Source organism: Tachypleus tridentatus, chromosome 6, assembly GCF_004210375.1.
Source record: "Tachypleus tridentatus isolate NWPU-2018 chromosome 6, ASM421037v1, whole genome shotgun sequence".
Taxonomy (NCBI): Eukaryota; Metazoa; Arthropoda; class Merostomata; order Xiphosura; family Limulidae; genus Tachypleus; species Tachypleus tridentatus.
Window position 1 is genome coordinate 85,718,779 of NC_134830.1, and position 20,532 is coordinate 85,739,310.

General features: G+C 32.9%; 1 protein-coding gene across 9 annotated transcripts in view; it reads left to right on the forward strand.

The window, feature by feature from the left end:
* The window catches only part of LOC143252951 (uncharacterized), a 120,850-nt gene that overhangs the window by 40,698 nt on the left and 59,620 nt on the right, over window positions 1-20,532 (forward strand). For all 9 annotated transcript variants that reach the window (XM_076505890.1, XM_076505895.1, XM_076505887.1 and 6 more), the window contains 3 exons: window positions 950-1,041; window positions 4,403-4,553; window positions 5,470-6,894. In XM_076505890.1, coding sequence (XP_076362005.1) covers window positions 950-1,041; window positions 4,403-4,553; window positions 5,470-6,894 — 1,668 coding nt within the window. The remainder of the gene's footprint in view (window positions 1-949; window positions 1,042-4,402; window positions 4,554-5,469; window positions 6,895-20,532) is intronic.

Genomic DNA, 20,532 nt, shown 5'->3' on the forward strand with positions numbered 1-20,532 from the left:
AAACCATACACTATCAGAGAGAGATTAAAGAAAAAAAAGAAAAAGGGAGTAAGGAAAGAAAATGAAAGAAATATGGATCAGATAAAGAGAAAGAAAAATCACCGTAAGAGTATCAAGATTAAGATTTGACTTTTTTTTTTCTTCACTCGTTTTCTTACCGTCGGAGCACTAGAGTATGCATATCAGTAAACAATTGAATAGTGGATCAAGCGAGATGGTGCAGTGACCAACATAATTCTGTATCAATTTTTCTTTTTATTTTACGTCTTGTTATGGTTGAATAATGAATATATAGAATACATTTTTTTATGTTTTTATTATTAATATTTATAAGATAAATATATAAACAGAATAAAGTTTTCTGTTTTTATAATTAATATTTATCTTGCTATAGATGTTTCATTACTTTGTGACTTTTATGGACTGAATGAGAATCAGTTATCTTCAGAAAGAAAGATTGTGATTGGTCTTGGTCAAGAGATAAAGAAAAACAAAATCCCCATTTGTCGTCAGGATATAATTTGTCAAAATGGACTTATGAGAATGGCATCTCTCAACTTCTTCTAACTTATTCTCAGTTAGTGCAAATATTCAGCAATGTTCCACCCACATGCTCTTCTGCTGAAAGATCATTCTTTGTTTTACATGGAATCAAAACTTGCATTCTACTATTGGACAAGAAAGACTTGTTGTCATTTTGAATATTGAACGGGAAATAAATTTTGTTATGGAGAACAAAATGGAAGAGATGATCAATGCTTTTGCTCATAAGAAGAATTATGAAAACATTGCTTATTTGAATTCTGTGGTCTTATATATGTCTTATATGGGCATTTTTCTGCTCATTTCATAACATGGGTATATTTTTGCTATATATTTCTGTTTCACATGATTTACTTTTCATTGAATTGACTAGTACAGCATTTTGTTTCTTCACTTTTATGAATAGGTAAGAAAGATATTCAAAGTGGAGAAGATCCTTGACAAAAGATATGTTAAAGATAAAGTGGAATATCTCATTAAGTGGGAAAATTATCCAGAGTAAGAAATTTTTTGTTTAACTTGCATAAAAATCACCTACTTGCAAGAGTTCATTTTTGCTTCTCAAGAAAATAAGATACAGCTACTATTGTTAGTATCTATGAGGAAATTCTAATTGAAGAGAGAATGAGGATTGATAACATTTTGTTGTTTTTAATCTTGAAAAATATTAACATTTTTATTGTAAATACTAGTTGGATAAATAAGGCTTCAACTCTTTGAAGTGTTTTGTATGAAAGAATTTGCAAATAATTATTATGATGCAGAGTAGTACAAGGTTAAAAAAATGTACTTTCTTGCTAGGGTGAAGTTGCCATTATTTCATTACAAACGTGTTACAGAGCAGGTCACTAGCATGTTCATATACTTGCATGTATATTTATCAGGATATGCTGCTAAGAATATTACATGTTTATTTTTAACTCTGTTCTTGATCATTTTATAAACCCTTTTTTACACAGATATTTGTAAACTAATATTTAATCATTTAATACAGTGTGTAGATAAATAGCATAAAGATGTTTTACACTGTCTTAAGCATTCCATTATTCTTTAACATAAATTACCTTGTGGTAAATGAAAGAACAAAATTACCTTTGATTTACAAACAATTTAAATATTGTTTGTTAGTATTCAGGGATGTCACTACTTTTATAGTAGCAAATAAAATTAAAGGTCTGGAGGATATTTTAAATAATCAAAGATATTCATTTTATTCAAAGGACACAGTTCTCTTAAATAGAATTTTAAGTTTGTTTCTTTCTCCAAAGTGACATTTAAGTTAGAAGTATTTAATTAATTTAGCAGTTTTTGTGATTTTTACTGGTTATTTTTAGCATTAACATATGGTTTTAAAAGTATTTTAGAAACTTGAATTTATCTGTGAGAATTTGACTGTACAATTAGCAGGTTTATTACTAGCTGTAAGCTAAGGCATTTTTAGAAAATCCTTGCATGATATTACTGTCAAGAAATGTTACTAATCTTTCAGTAGAAATTTAAGGGGTTTTAGACTTAGCATATAAGTTTAAGAAAGCCTAAAATATTACAATTTCAACTTATAGTAGATATATTACAAATTAATCAAATCTATAAAAGATGTTCAAAAATAAACTTATTTGATATAACAGTTTACTATTGTACAAACTTTTTTTTATATAACATCAAGTTCATGAGCCAGGCCTAAAAGAAACAGTAAGACCCTTTTTAGGGATTTATTTTGTACTGTGAATGTGGAACTATGTTCTAAGTGCTAAAAATAACACAAACCAATGCCTTTATGAAACTGGAGTTCAAGGATAGTTTCAAAAATATTTGTTTATATTCAAGACAGTTATGGGCTTTTGGAATTCATGAGTCTTACACTTTTTTTTATCTGTAATGCTGTACAGATAAAAGTTAAATAGAATTCTGACTTTAATGTGTGTCTCCACAAAATTTGGCAAGCTTTTAGTAAAAACTCAGTCTGCTATACACAAAAAAAATGTTTTCAGTAAAGTGTTTTTACTGAAAAGTTGTCTGTTCATTTTTCTTGAGCCTTTGCTGAATCATTCTAAGCAAAAGGTAATTTTTATGGTAAGAATAATACTTCTTTTCCTCTTACAGTTTGCATAACCTCTGGGATCTCCTGTAAGAATACAAAATGTGTTTTTACACCTATGCCATTTTAATGCTGAGTATTTTTGTAATCCCTGTGTTAATAGCAGTAAATTAGAGGAAGAACCAATTAGCTGTTACTCATAGAGTTAATGTAAGCACCATCTTACTATAATGGAACTCTTGGTTATATGATACTGGAAAAACATTTTTATTGTACGATGTGCAACCCCCAACTTCATTAAATTTTTATTCTGTATAAATGTAGATTTGCAATAGGGATCACAAATTTCCTGTTATGTCTATCTTTCCTTTCATGAAGAACTTTATTTTTCTCCGTTCTTAGGGTTCAGATATGATGTCTTGAATGTGTTGCATAGAGATCAAATGCACTGGTACCATCCAGTTATTTGTTTGCTAAAATCTTTTCAAATTTCTTGAAAATACACTTAGTAAATTCATAGTTATAATATGAGGTATTTTATCCTTTTAATTAAGGTGGGTCAAACTACCTACTTATAGAAAGAGTTAAATGCTTGTATTCTGAAACTAAAGTCTACCTGAGTTTATTTTTCATTTATGAAATAAATATAAACATTTAATATTAAAAGCATACTGATATCTGAGAATAGGATAAACCATTATTTTTGCATATTTTCATGGTTGTATCAAACTGAAAAGCTTAATAATAGCTGTAAAATGCTGAAATAAACATTCTTTTTAAGTATCTTCTTTCTAATCTTTATTCCAAGAGTTTAAACTATGTAACATAAAAGCAAGCATTCTTTATTAAGCACTGTTTGTGTCAGTTATTGAAGTAGACCATTCAAAATTTCTACTTTATCAGCCAATATTCTAAAGCTTTTTTTGAAAGTGCTTTTTCTCTTTATCAGGCATGCAGTAATGCTGCCTATGTAAGAATATCCTGGAATGAATAGGTTATGAGAATTTACAATACTATACAGTGTTTTCTTTCATAACAGTATCTATGTAATATTCTGGCAATTTGTGAATCACAGCAAAAGGTTTGAATATCTTGTTTTTCCTGCTTTTTTTTTTAAATCTGATGACTGATCAAAACAAGGGTTTCAGCCAATTTCAGTTAAGTGATATAGTTTCAATCAGAGTATCTGCTTTTATAAATATTATCAACTAGTAATAAAACAATTGTAATTCCAATGTAAACAACGTTATCATTACCCTTTGAAGTTAGCTTTCTGACAGAAATTTGATGTTATGTTAAGTTTAATTACAGTTTAAACAGGAAGTACCAGCCAGTAGTAAACAAACAGTAAATGTTACATTTGTAACCTCATTTTATTTAGGACTTGGTTAGAAATCCAACCTTCTTATGTCTACTGTAACACTGCATTAAAAACCAAGCAAACAAGTAAAGACAAAAACTTTTGAAAAGAGGAAGTAAATGTAAAAATGTCTAATATAAATTCTTCAAAAAGAATGCAAACAGGATATGGGATGGCATTTGCATCATTCCTTCTTAATAGTACAGACAAGAATTTTAAGAAATATACTATCTTATTTGCATTCTTTTGGAATGAGTGATTTAGCCATCTTGGTATTTCCTATTTGAAAAGTTTTTCTTTACATGTTTATATAAAGTTGGTAAAATTGACTTAGATGTTATATGAATTTTTGTTGTGCCAGGACATTTTCTGCAAAATATTTTTTCCTTTTTATATTTTAGCTTGAAGAAAACATTCAAAATTTTTTCCAGTTGTAGTGTTATTTGCCATTTTATTTATAGAACTGAAAACAGTTGGGAATCTGAAGAAAATATTTTAAGCAAGGACCTTATAGAAGAATATGAACAAAGTATAACCTTACCAAAAAAGAGGAAAAATGAAACTTGTGAGACACTACCTGTGGAATCAAAGAAATTCAAAATGGAAATGGAAGTAAGTATAGTCTTTGATTAGTGTTTTTCATGTTTCTGAACTTTTGTGCTTATGGATTAACATAGTCATATTTCTTCTAAAGTTCTCTTAATTTACAAATGTTTCTAAAAATACATGATTTAAATGCTACATTTCATAACTTTATTTCTGTAGTACTTGCTAGTAAAATTATTAAAAAATGTTCACAGACTACAGATGTAGTGAAATATGCTTGTTAATAATTATGGAATTTTGTGAAATAATTAGTTTTTAAATTCTGTATGTGTGTATGTAGAATGAATAAGTTAATTAACCCTCTTTATTATTTGTTACTTCAGGAAAATTGGAGTAACGTTATTGATTTTGTTTGGTATATATGTGTGTACACATACACCAAAACATAAACTAATTCATGATGATTCTATTAACCTGAAGATGACTTAAGAAGGTCAAAACATTGTTCTTTATTTTAATAAAAGATTTAATACCCATACCAGCTGTCTTGATGTAAAAAATGTAAAATAATTTAGGAATAATGAATATCGAAACATTTGAAGCTTGGTAATTAAACACAGCAGTTTGCAAGAGCAATATTTTGATTTAAATGTGTGTGTAAGTAGTGTGTATGGATTTATATGAAGGAGTACTGAGAAAAGAATGAAGACTAATCAGTTTAGTCCTCTTCTTTGTGTATGTTCACTGTGTGTGTGTGTTTGTGTAGATACACAGACACTTGATGTGCATGAAATCTATATTTATACAAATGTTTTTTTAAGGTACAGTCTGAAGATGACTTGCATAAGCATGTAGCTGTTATTGCTTACTGAGAAATTGGTGAATGTATTTAAGAATGTGCAGTAAAATGAAATTAAACTTGCATTTTATTTCCTAGTACATTGTACAGAAGCCATATGTATTTCTTTGTTTTCTTTTGTAGAACTGTGTGGAAATTTGTCAGAGTAAGTTACTACTGACTAAAGATAAATCTAATTTGTCATCTCAAGATTCTTCAAATGAAAAGAAAGATCCAGATGTTTTAAAAACAGAAGTTCAAGAGGAGGAACAAACAGATTACCTATCCATTTCAAAAGCAAGTGAAATTAAAGAAGATGAAGATGTTCAGGCTCCAATAAATGAAATATTACTGCAAAGTAACAGAAGTGATTGTTTAGTAACAGAAGCCCATAGTGAATCAGTTAAAACTGAAAAAAACCAAGTATGTGAAGAGGATAGTCGTAGTAGACGCTCCACCAGTCGTGTAGCCAGAGATTTTATTAAATCTCTCTGTCAAGGGATCCAAGATACGAAAAGTGTTGAAAAACCTTTGGAACAAGAAAATAAGAGTTTAAAAAAAAAAGAATTTGAGAATTCTTTTCAGAATTTTAATTTGGGATATGACTATGAAAATGACTCTTCAATCATTTTTATTCCTTACACTAATATTAATGTTAAATATTCAATTAGAAAGTTATTTTCTTATTTGATACTGGATCCTAGAAGGTTGAAGTCTTATCTTCTGGGACGTAATGTCATGTATCGTGGGAAGGAGTATCATAAAAATAAAGACTTACTTAGCCTTCTCAACAGCCATGTGAAGAATCTGTACATAAAAATGAAGCGTGAATCTGCACATAAAAGTTTAAGGGGTAGGGGCCGAGGAAGACCAAGAGGTTCAGGCCGTGGTGGAGGAAGAGGGAAAACAAAAGAACAAGGCAGTATAGTGATGGCTTCTCTTGAAAATGAAAGTCATTATTTTAGTCCAACAGGGAAAGGGATGGAATCTGAATTTTCAACAAGAAAACTTTGTGTTACTCGTAGAGCCATAAGGTCAAGAGGCCGAGGCAGAGGAAGAGGACAAAATATGAAAAAAAGTGATAATAGAGGAAATGTGCATATCAAATCTGAAAATAAAAAAGGTTCTAAGGATGATGAAATTATAAAAATTGCAATAAAGAAATGCAAAACAAATGTATCAAAAACATTTTCTTCACTGAAAAAACCACGTGGAGGAAAAGTTGCTTCTCTTTCTTCAAAAGTTGTTCAATCGAAGATTCTTTCAGGTGATAATCTGTATCATTCAGAAACAACTGTCAAAAGAAAAGTTGGAAGACCACCAAAGAAACCAAAAGACCAAGGTCCTGGTCCATTGTCTAAACAAAGTTTATTGCCTCCTCACTTAGAGGGGTCTCTCCCGTCAGAAGAATTGTCTTGGGATGATGAAATAGGAAATCAGCATAAAAACAGAGTTTTTGTGTCAATGCCAGATAAGACTGTGGTGGAAGTAAAGTGTTCTGACACAGAGAAAGCCTTACTGAAAGCAGAATTAGCCTTTAGAACTCTGACAAATTGTAACTTACCTCAGGTAAGGAATAAAATACTTATCTAATAGACAGTAAATGTGTAAAAGTTAAATAAAATACCTAAATATTATACCTTCCAACAGAGACAGCATGGTCCCATAGGAGTTTTTGATATTTCTGTCCATTTTTGTTTAGTATGTGATGTAACTTTATCAATGTTCTGTTGGTCTTAGATAATGAATATAGACTAGTTTCTGATTATTTTGAATGTTCAGCCAGTATAAAGATTTAAAAAAAAAACAATTGGTGATGGAAATTACATTGAAATTCCCTAACTTAAATTGCCTAACACTACTGTTGTAATTGTTTTGTAGAAATTCACATTGATCAATGCTGTGTACATGACAACACTCTTAAGTAAATGCACCAGAGAATTGCAACTGATATTTGAGAAGTAATGGAGGACGTGATGTAGGTGTCAGTCAGTTGCAAAGCATGTTTTTATATAATATATTATTTTTGTTAAGTGTAAATTAAAAATTGTCTTATCAAATATATAAATTTTGAAATGCTGAAATATTATAATGAATAAAGTTACTTGAAGTAAAAAACATTGCAATATCAGTGCATGTATAATATATGAATTTATGTAACGTAGTCTATGAGATACAAAAAACCTGAACTGTAGTTGTTTGTGCTCTATTAGTGTGAAACTGCTATTAAGCTTTTTAATTTTCTTTTAGTGTACTTACTGTTTAGATGGTAATAATAGGAAGAATTTATAAAAAAGATAAAGATTTATGACATTTTTATTGACCTAGAATGTTTATTCACAAAGTAGAATTGCAGTATCCTTCAGTGAATGGCATTCTTTCTTATTTGAGATATAAAAGTTAAAGCATGTAATGTATGATACAATAACATATGATACCAAAGTGCATTTTGTTCTGTATTCTCTTTCTGCTGCTGACTTATCAGAACTTGAGCCAATATCATTAATTAGATTTAAGACATTTAATAATCTTAAAGTACTTTCAAAATATTAGAATAATTTTATATTTAAGCACATATTTATATATACTTTGTTTACTAGTAATGATAGTGTACCAATATCTACTAATCTAGCCATGAAAACAGTTTGCTAGCATGCTTAAACTGTTGTATTTCATTTTCACTGCAATTATCTCCAAATAAATTAATTTTTTAAGTACCTATTGCTGTATTGTAGCTTTTGTCACATTTTAGCATTTTTTTCTGTCTTAGAATTTATACACTACATTCATTTGATGTTTATAGTAGCTGTTGTAGAAAAAGAAGTATTAAAATAATTAAAAAGAACTTTTTTAGAGTAATGTTGTTTTGATTGACCTTCCTGGGCTTAAATAAATAAATCATAAATATTAGGTGTAAATCAGTTGGATATTTCTCCTCCTCAGATTGTAATTACAACATACATTTCAGATAATTATATTTGATTATACATAATTTTTCATTTATAGGTACTTGACTACAGTTAGTTTGCTTGCAAAGTGTTTCACTGATTGAAAGTTGTAATATGCATCTTAATTTTGACTTTCATAATTTTCTACCTTCTAAGTAGGGCAAAATATAAGCCTGATACATTTTCATTTTCCATTGGTGAACTGTCTTTTTAGTTAGACATTGCAAATAAAGTATGACAGATAAATTGGAGTGTTGAACTTGTACTTTTTTGGGAAAGTGGATAAATAAAAAATGCTGTTTTTAACTTTTGAAACTAAACATTTTTTAGAAAAAAAATCGGTTGATCAATATAAAAGACTTTTAGTAATCTTTGAATTGTCAGAATAGCATTATTTGGTGTGTGAGGAATTTAGCAATAATAATTGACTTTAGTTTAATATGTAGAATGAATAAAACCTGTTTTTCATTACAGAATAATTTTCTGTATTCTGCTCAGTAGTCTAATTGCTTTTCTACAAATTGTAATATTGTACCTTTGTTAAAATATGTGAAAGATCAGTAATGTCAAGGCATGGTGAAACATTAATGACTTTTAATGGTATGTGTGTACACTTACATGCATCAGAGTGTAATTTTATCCTGACAAGGGTATTGGATAGTTGGGATATTTGCTGCTACCATATTTGGTTGTCTCATTGATATATGATCTGTGTCCTTTGTTAGTCTCCTTAATAACAAGATGTTTTTATGTAGATCTAGTGATAGTAAATGTTTATATATTTTTACAATTGTTAACCATTCAAATTTTATCATTTAAAAATTATCAAATTTGTGATTAACCCTTAAGCAGTGGAAATGTTGGAGGTAGCAGCATCAACTGATAATGGCTACTGTTTAAGGGTTAATTATTATCTCTTTCCATATGGGGTCAGTTACACCTTTCTTTGTGGGCTTAGTATAATATACACAAGTTCATATACACATTTGCATATGTTAAATGTTTATTCTATAATTTTTGAAGCAATATTGTATATTTGCAAAATTTGGAATTTTTTAGTAAAGATTGCTTGGGTTTTATACAACAAAAATCAAATTCTATATTGAAGTATTTTTATGAAAGATAAGTTTGTGATAATAGTCTTTTATTACTTCTTTGAGTGCAAAGTGATTTTATGTTACAATTAAAAACTTCTTCATTCCAAAAATCTAAAATATTTTTGTGATTTCTAAAACCTCCTAAATATATTTCAAACATTTGTTTTCACTAAGAGTGTACAGTTTTTCTGTAATTTTCTCTATCCTAACTGTGGGGTCTGCAACTTACCCCATAACCATCATAAGAATAATTAGGAAATAAATATAAATTATGATTTTTTTCATTCTATAATGACTACAAATTATAATGTGACCACAGATAGCTTAAGTTTCATAATTTTTTATTACTTTGATCTTCCAGTCACACCTGGCTAACATTACAGAACTTGATGTGAGCTCATGTTACTGTATTCAATAATATAAAACTTTTAATATTTTGTTCTTTTTAATTTTGTTTAATATTTAATGTTCTTTTAATATTTACTTTTACATTAAGAAATGGACAAATATTTAATACTAAAATTTGAATTTTGTAAATCTTATAATTTACAATTTGATACCATACTTAATGATATAAATCCATAAAATTGTTATTCAGTAAATTTTCCCCTTGGTGTGTATTCCTGTATGTGGTGAGGGGACCTCCCAGGGAAGGTTCTGTTCTTTCAGATTACCTCCTCTGGGATCTAAACATCCACCCACATGTTTGCCATGCATGGTGACCCATGAAGGGGAGGAGAGGATCATGGTGGTTGAGGGGTCCAACCCCAACACACCACTTTGGCCTTGAATTCCTGTAGACGGGCAGCCTTTGGGTGGCCCCCTTGAGTCAGTCAGCTAGTCCACTTGGGCTAGAGTAAACCAAAGTACCAGTGTTGAAAGTTTGCAACAGGTGTTGTGGATATTATATTTGATGCTGGTGTTTGGGTGTAATGTTGCAGTGTCCTTGTTTGACATTGTAATGCGTCCCCTCATAGGGCTTCATGATGGGTGGGGTCAGTGGGCATCGAAATTTTCTTTTTTTCCTATGGATCCTCCTAATAAAAATTTTAATAAAATAATGAAAAAAAAAAAGTCAACAGGTAAACGACCACATCTTGAAGACTCTGATCAGCAATCTTCAACGTGTGTACCATTAGTTGTACCTCATTTTCTCATCCGACATTCTCTTTCAGAAAAACCTTTAGGGCAAATGTCTCCCTTTTTTATTCAAAAGGGACTGGAGGGACTTGCTGGCTCTCCAAAGTCAGTAAAGAAGCTTTGATCTGGAGACATATTGGTTGAAACATCTACATCCCAACACAGTGAACTCCTCTTGAATTCAAAGGCAATTGAGGATGTATCTATTGAGGTTATCCCTCATTTTACCTAAAATTCATCATGAGGAGTTACTGTTGAAAGGGATTTGAAGAACGTCCCTGAGTCAGAGATTCTTGCTGGTTTCTCCACTCAAGGAGTTTCTGCAGTGAGACACATCTCCACTTGTAAGGATGGAGTTACACTGCTGACAGATATCCTTTTTTTGACATTTACATCACCACGTGCACCTGCCACCATCAAGGCAGGTTATGTAAATTGCAGGGTACGGCCATACATTCCAAACCCTCTCCAATGTTTCTGATGCCAGAAGTTTGGCCACTCAAAGATGTCATGTCGTGGTTCCCTGACTTGTGCTCGTTGTGGTGGCAAGGACCAAGATGCCTATGAGTGTGACACGGACACACGTTGTATGAACTGCAATGGTTCTCACCCTTCCTACTTTCATTCTTGTCCTAAATGGTTGGAGGAAAAAGAGGTGCAGCGTTTAAAAACGACTCATAACATTAGTTATCCTGAGGCTCGGAAATTGCTGTCCGCCACTTCATCTCGGACATATGCTGCTGCACTTCATCCCATAACTACAGTTGGAGTGCAGACAGATCTCTCTGTACCTCCAAGAGAATTGTTCTGAAAACAAATGAAAAGCCTTTTGATCTCCATGGTTAAAAAGGTTGATGAATCAATTTCTACACCCATCTCTGTTCCTCCCATACATTCCAACAAACCCCAAGATCCACATCCTTTGGTTTCAAATACAGGCATTTCTTCAGATACATCTTTTTCTTCCACTTCAAGATGCAAAACAGTCATTTGTTCGCATCCTCAGCCACTGGAATCTCCTTCCAAGAACAAAGATTTGCCCAATCGACCCAGGGCAAGATCCATGAAGGTCAATCGACCTCCTCCGAAATAAGGACAGTAAGGAAAAAAGATGTGGTCATAAACAGAATGGTTTTCCAGCCACTTTGCCTACGCATCATTAAAAATGACACAATACAATGATACAATGGAACTGTCGAGGTTTACGTTCTAATCTGGGTGACATCAAAACACTGATTGCTTCTTAACATCCTGTATGTCTTTCCTTAATGGTTGAGTACATGGAGGGGTGGTACTCTTGATTGATCAGCATGTGCCCACCCTGTCTTTGTCACTCAACACACCCTTGAAGGACACAGCCATCCATGTTTCCTTAGGTCACACCATCACTGTTTGTTCTCTCTGTCACCTGGAGAGACATATGATCAATCAGACCTTGATGCTCTCGTTGAACAGTTGCCGTCTCCCTCTCTACTCCTGCAGAACTTTAATGGACATCATCCCCTCTAGGGAAGTGCTGTTATTGATAGGAGGAGTCTCTCTGTAGAGTTTATGCTCTCTGATCATAACCTTTCTCTTTTCAATTCTGGTTCTTCCACTTATTTTCACACACCTAGTCAGTCCTTTACTGCTATTGATCTCTCGGGTTTGCTCCCCTTCATTATTCTCCCATTTTTCATGGAAGGTTGACAATAATCCACTAGGCAGTGATCATTTTCCAATAATTTTGAGAGAGACTGGCCACAGTCGATGCCACCCTACCCATGTGCCCCAGTGGAAGCTGGATCAGACAGATTGGTCCACTTTCGATGCTCTTGCATAACTTGATCATGCAATCATCTGTCAGCCATCAATAAACAACTGTGTAGCAGCACTAACTGACTGTATTATACAAGCAGCTGCTAAGTGTATTCTTAAAACCTCAACACTTTTTCCACTGTATCCTTTTCCTTGGTGGAATCCTGCCTGCCACATGGCACGGAAGGCTCAAAAACAGGCCTGGGATACTTTCCAGAGATATCCCACACTTTCAAACTGCATCGCTTTCCAGCGGGCCTGTGCACATGCTAGGTGGGTGAGATGTCAAAGCCAGAAGGAATCTTGTATTAAGTTCACAACTAACAAATCTTCTACCACCAGTTCCAAGGTCATATGGGACAGGGTTCGAAAGTTCAGTGGGCACTACAATTCTGCCCCCCTCTCGATTTTACTCTCCGATGGCCAAGAGGTAGCTGATGTTCGGAGCATAGCCAATACTCCAGGTGAAAGCTTTTGCCAGGTATCTAGCACTTCTGCTTGTTCCTTTACTTTCATGGTTATCAAGACTCGAGCAGAGTGTTCACCTCTTTCCTTTTGCACTGACTATCTCTTTGACTATAATCATCCTTTTACACTGGTGGAACTGAAACTGGCCCTTCATCGTGGCCCAGATGATGTACACTATGACATGCTGCACTATCTATCTCATGCTTCTCTTGATATTCTTCTCTTTGCTTTTAACTGGATCTGGCAGGAAAATGTTTTTCCTGATGCTTGATGCCAGGCTATTATCTTACCTTTCTCTAAGCCTGGGAAAGATCCCAAGATTCCTTCAAACTACCATCCAATTGCTTTGACAAGCTGTTTTTGTAAGACCTTAGAGAGGATTGTTAATGCTCGTCTTGTTTGGTTCCTCGAATCAAACAACCTCCTCTATCCCACCCAGTGTGGGTTCTGACGACAGCACTCCACCATGGACAACCTAAGTAGACTTGAAACGTTGATCAGAGAAGCCTTTCTCAAATGACATCTTGTATCAATATTCTTTGACATTGAGAAGGCTTATGACACTACATGGAAGTATGGCATTTTGCAAAATTTCCATATATATGGGTTACATAGTCATTTACCCATTTTTATTAAAATTTTTTTAACGGACAGGATATTCCAAGTTCGTGTGTGTTTGACACTTTTTCGTTTTTTTCTACAGGAACTTGGGGTCCCTCAGCTGTGTTTTGAGTGTCACACTTTTCAGTATAAAGATTAATGCCATCACTGAACAACTCCCTCTCACTATTGCAATTTGGTTCTATGTCGATGACTTTCACATCTCGTGTCAGTTGTCGAACATGGGATATATTGAATGGCAAGTACAAACTGCCCTTGATCGTGTACTGAAGTGGACCATGGCAAATGACTTTAATTTCTCTCTCTCTCTAAAAATGTTTTCATGCACTTTTGCTGCCAACAGGGTATTCACCCAGATCCTGAACTTCATATGGGTAAAGTTTCCATGCCTGTGGTTCCTGAGACCAAGTTCTTGGGACTTATCTTTGACTGTAAGCTGACCTTTATACCACACTTAAAGCAGCTACGGGTCAAATGCACAAGAGCACTGAACATCCTCCGTGTCTGTTCTATCACCAGTTGGGGAGTGGATCAATGTTCCACGTTAAAGATATATCATACACTTTTTTGATCGAAACTCGACTATGGATCACTGGTCTATGGCTCTGCTGGACCCCTTTCATCATCAAGGACTTCGACTCTGCACTGGGGCTATCCACATCTTCCCAGTTCAGAGCTTATATGTAGAATCTCATGAACCTTCTCTGCACCTTCACTGTTTGCAACTGTCTTTACTATATTCTTTGAAACTTCGTTTTTCACCAATGCATCCCACCTGGGGATGTGTTTTCCTTTCTTGGTGGGCCATACTTTGTCAGAACAGACGATCTGCCATTGCTCCTTTTGGCCTTTGCGTCCAGGCATAATTGGATGAATTGGGTCTGTCCTTGGATAAAATTGCAGAATCCACTGGTCAGCTCATCCCACCATGGCTTAATACAGTCTCCAAATGTGACCTTTTTTTAAGTCATCTGAGAAAAGCAGATACTCCTAATTGGTAGTACCATCTTTTATTTACTGAACATCTTTCGAACAATCTTTCCGTTCCAATTTATATGGATGGTTCCATATCAGGTGACTTTGTGGCCTCTGCCATGGTTTTATGCGGTTTGTTGGTTGTGCGCAGAATCCCCTCTACATCTTCTGTGTTCACTGCTTTAATGTACACCATTTTTCTTGCCCTGGAACATTTTGAAGCTAAGCAGTACTGCAACTGCTCTATTTATACTTGCTTGCTTAGTTCTTTACTGGCCCTGGAATCATTTCACGTTGGCTTACACCCTGTTCTCGCTGATATTCAAAACCGATTGGCCCATTTCTCATTAACATCTACTTCTATCCAGTTTTTCTGGATACCAGGCCACGTTGGTATTCACGGGAACGAGCTTGCAGACACGGGAGCTAAATCTATCTGGCAATATCACCACTGTGCCTATTACATACATGGACTATGGTCCTTTATTCAAGGCTCAGTTCTGTGCCAGCTGGCAGTCAACATGGAGTGGGCAACGCGACAACAAGCTTTTCCAAATAAAACCCTATATTGGACTTTGGCCATCCTCCTTCCGTAAGGTTCGGAAGGAGGAAGTTCTTCTAACTAGATTACACATTGGTCACAGTTTTTTAACTCATCGTTTTCTTTTATCTGGAACTGATGCACCAGTGTGTAGTTTGTGTAACACTCAGATGACTGTAAGCCACATTTTACTTTCTTGTCATCGTTACGACCCTCAACGACGGCACTATTTTAAGCATGTTCTGTTCCAAGCTTTGTTGATAACATTAGACAGTGTTATTGGTGATGGTGACACTGTCCACCTTGATAAAGTTTTTAGTATTTTAATAGCCATTAATATTTTTAATGTCATTTAAGTGTTTGATATTTATTCATTACACCTTTTTAATTGTGGTTCCCTTTCAAGAGTCTCAATCTCTCTAGTTTGATTTGAAATTGTAAAATGGCCATGACATTAAATAACTCAACACCAGGACTGGAAAGGCCAACTTCAGGTGACTAATGCTGCTGTTTGAACTACCCGTTAGTCGTCCTGGCTAGTTATTATTACAGTTTTGCTGCATGTCTATTATTTACTTTTTGATAATGGCCATAATGACACATAACCCGGAACCAGGACTGGAAAGGTCAACTTCAGGTGACTGACAGTGATTCTTGTACTTACCTGGTAGTCTTCCTGGCAGGTTATGATAATTACCATTATGCTACAGAATGTCTTTTACAACTTCTCTTACTCTGGTTTCTCTCTTACCATTGTAGACTAGGTGTCAACATTGGTTTTATGCTTTTTATATTTTTCAATTTTGTTTTGTTTTACCTTCATTTCCTTTTATGAATTTTATTACATTTACTTTATTTTTACATTTGTACTAGATGTTTGGCACAAATAGCCTAGCTGCTTTGTGCCATAAAACATTAAATCCACCAACCAATCAGTAAAATTTTGAATGCAAGTCAACAAGAGAGATGACATGGCCTGTGATTCATCACTCTTTGTGATAGGGTTAATGTGATAGACCTAATAATCACAAAATAATCATATGTTTCTGTAGCATAACTTTTAATGTGTGTTGTGTATCTTCATGAAATGTGGCAAGCTCTCAGTAAATATGGAGTCTTTTGTTAAAAAAAGATTTTTTAATTGTATTTTTATTAAATGGAGTAATAATGTTGACTGCATTGAGTGCAAAGTGATTTTCAAGTTTGGAATGAAAATACTTCATCTAAAAATTTTCAAATTATGTTTATGTAACCTCTAAAATCTCTTAAATAAATATTGACCATTTTTCTTCAGTAAAGCTTTATATTTTTTTCCTTCCCTAACACTAAATTATCTTTTTCATTCTAGAATGACTGTAGATTATAATAAAAAATTACATTTGTATATCCTAAATAACTTACAACTTGTAACAGTGTACACTTTTTTTCTACTGAATTTTATTTTTTATTGGTGTTTGAACTGTGCCTAGTTAATATTCTTGCCTTGTAAGTTGTAAACCATTTGGTGAATGCATAGCTTTTACTGTATTGAGTAACGTAACTCACAAGCTGCTTGCAAAGATACCTGGTGAAACATTTTTGCTGTTATTATTATTCTACAATTCTAAAATCAGTGGCTCAACTCCACTTTGTTTGGCTTTGCTGTAAGAATACACACACTTGTTATTATTCATGTATTTGCCCTGATAAGTTTTCAATTTTTTACATCTTAATTACTTTTATAATCATAAATAAAGAATATACATGAAAAACAATAACACCTTTGACTTTTTTTCTGCTGTCAGTTGTCAGTGAAATTTAGCCTACTTTAAATTTTATAATGATAGTACTAGCACACCAAATAATTTTTATTTGCATAAATAATGTATCTATGAACATACAATGTCTTATAGCTGTTATGGTGTAACTAACTTTGAGGAAACATAGGCTAATCCCTTTGCTACTTGATCTGAACACTGTGAGATAAAAACTTTCAAACTGAAGATGAAATTAACAGTGTGGTGTATTGAAAATACTGTAGCATGATATGTCATTTGATAGATTAAAACTTTACCTTTCTGTTGGTTATAATTGATACATTGTAAACCGTTTAGAATTACAATTTTTGAAAAGATGATTTTGCAAGTGGGCCTCATTTTCTAGTTTGACTTTGTAAACAAATAAAATTGTTGTCAGTTATGAAAATAATGCTTTGAATGAATGATAACAATATTATAATGAATAATTTACATTATATTCCATACTTCTGAGATGGGTGATAATTAAATTAGAGGAGATGCGACACCGAGAGAGCAAATGCCACAATTTTCTTACCAGGTAAAGTTAAGAAATTGTTTAAATATTTTCTCATTAAGTTAAGTACTTGAAGTATATATAATATTACCATTAAAACTTGATTTATTAATTACATTTTGATGCCAGAATTTACTCCTGTACACTGGTAATAAAACAGTTTGACTAAATTTCTATTGTAACTAAAATGATATGTGCACTTTAATCTACCTGTAGTAAGAGAGTTAAAGGAAGTAGTTTAATTCCTACTGCTACATCTGCATCTAATTGTTAGTGTTGAGTCACTTGTACTGTAAAACATTGGAAAGCCTGTTGATTAACAGTTCACTATTTTAACATCGTAATATTATGTCAGGTACTTTTTTGTGAAAGTCTTCAGAAAATATTGAAATCAGTACATTTGAATTTGAAAGTAAATGTGAGAATTATTGTGTTAAAATATTTATCATTTTGCATTAAATCATCTTGATTACTATGGCTGTCCTTTCCCTGTTGTTGATTTCCTCACATCTTTCATTCAATATTTTTCTTAACACAGCTACTACCCAATTAGAATATGATATCACATATACATTTGCAGTGCCATATGACTTTTGTATGGTTAGTCACTTTTGCATTATTTCTTTTTTTGCTCTTAGGAAAACATTTTATATGATATTACAGTCCTTAATAAGGACTATATCCCCTTCAGCATTGCCGTTTACCATATTCAAGTGTTGATTGTTTGTAGTGCCTCCCTGTATTCTCACAGTGTATTGTGTTCTTTATGACAAAATCTTCACTTGACATGTCCTCAGATTTTTTTATATTTAGCTGGATGTGCTTTGGATATTCACCCATGGCTACCTTCTCATTTAGTATCTTTACAATTGCTCATCTTGTTTCTGCATTTACAGCTGAATTAAGGGATGACAAATCATTGAATTCCTCATTGAGTACCACAGTTTCTTAGCAAATGTTTGAGGGAAAATTTTGAATAAGCAGAATTCACCTTATGCTTAATAAGATATTGTAGGAAATTTAAATAATGTTAAGGAGTAGAAATGAAATGGTATCAAAAATAGTGATCCATGCTCTGAGATAGACTCAAACAACAAAGTTGCAGATGCCACAAAGCTCTCTTTCATCAAGGCAATAAACATCCAGATCTTTAGGGCATATGATGACTTGGTCATCCATTGCATATGATGAAGTGCTTTAGGTGCTATAAACTGCATTCCATGGAGAAAAACGTCACCAAGATTATGGATATTTCAGGAAGCTCTTGACAGTCGTCTCTAGGTTGGATGAAGTAAAGTTTTCATGTGTCAAACTCATTGACACTATCCTCAAATTTTCTATGACTTCTGTTACTTTATCATGGTCATTTACAGTTTCATTACTGTACTGATCCACGTGTTACTAAAATTTCTCAAATTGATTGAAAACTGCAATATCTAGACCAGAGGAAGCCCAATACAGTCTTTGAAAACATATTCCAGAATGTAATATCAGTATGATAAATACAGAAGATGCTTGTTTAATCTTTGCTTTAACACTACACATGCTTTGTTTTTGTGACTGGTCTTGCTTGCTGTTCTGTCAAATTAAACTGCCTTTTTTAATGATCAGTTACTTCACATTCTTAAAGCAAACATGCTGAAGCAGAAGTTAAGCTTCTCCGATACTATAAATCAACTTTGGAATGCCTAGAAAGTGGTTTAATCCTGCTCTGGACAGACCATGTACTTTCTCTTTCCCTGTGCTATCCTAGACTGAAACTGTTCAAGTTTTTGGCATATTCTTCATAGAAGTAATGTCAAGATCTTCAGATTGAGGAATGGTTGATGGTTAGCTTCTGCACATAATGACCAAGGCTGTGGGCTGTGACAGTAAAGGTAAATGTTGCTTTTATTTTCATGAAATTTGACAAACTTTTAATAATCATAAATTATTTACACTAAAGGGTTCTCTGAAAATTTATGAAGACTTTACTGAGTTAAAGATGATTTTTTATGCTAAGAATAAAAATATTTCTTTTCACCTTGTGCTTTTTTATTTCATTTATATAGCCTCTAGAACTCCCATGTGTTTATCAGAATGTTTTTTATATGCTAAAAATTTGCTTTATCTGTTATTTCCTTAACACTGATTATAACAAAATTGTCAGTGTACAGTGACATTTAAATTTTAAATTCATGATGTTAGAAAAACATGTAGGTTCAAGAAGTCTTGGTAGAAATAAATGAAAACCCTATAAACCAAGTGCTTTCTAAAGGTGGACTTTTCTTCAATGCCAAATTCCCAATTTAAAAAATATTAAGTCAAATGAACAGTGTACTTTTCCCTTTTGTGAGATTTAAAATTTTTTGCTCAGAATTTGAGTTAAAATTTTTTGTCTGTTTATGTTTTACGGTTTGTTATCTGTACTTTTGGCAACCATCCTCCATCAAAAGCAATAAGTTACAACAAAAGCCAATTAGTCATCTGTAGTAAACACCAGAAAAAAAGTGTGCGACCCTACGATTTTTGAACTTGCTGATAAGCCTCAACTGTTTCTGTTATGTTAGTTGTTGGAACAGAAATTCATTAGTTTTTAAAACATGTATTTTAGAATATATAAATTGCATTAAACACTATAAGACTTAGCTAAAAATAGTTTTAAAAATTCTGTAAGTACTTGTAGAAAGAATTATAATAACCAAAATAACAATTTACTTGGGAAACTAAATGATGTCCTTGAAATTTCTATAATGAAGAAAATTCTCTGTTATAAACATGTCCATCAACCTTGTAAGACTGCTAGCACAGAGTATAAAAGATATAGACAAGCAGGGGATTCTTTGGTGGATGTGAGAAATTTATCAATATTTCAGTCTGTTACGTGTGTGTATAGTTTGTAATTGATTATACATTGAAAGTTGTATTAGAGAAGATGCAACATTTGTAAATGAGAATTTGGAGTACAGACAAGTTGTGTGACACAGGGAAGTGAAGATTGGGATTTTTTTTTAAATAGTTGCTCTTGGAATTAAGAAATTATAACTTATAGTATAAACACCTGGATTATAATTTATATTTCAATGTCAAGATTATTTACATTGTTAATAAAGTTTGAATGAAATTGAAAGGTCATGACCTTCAGACTTTGGCCCACTCCTACTGAAAAAGTTAATACAGTTTCACCATCAAAAGCAATTTAATACTTGTTTTGTGTGGAAAGACAGTGACAACTGCTTTTAAACTTCAGTCTTTTGACAGGCTATTGATCAGGTTATCTGATCACAAGTCAAACACTTGCCAAATATCAAGAAACTAAGTCAAAGTTATAAATCTGGATACACTAAAC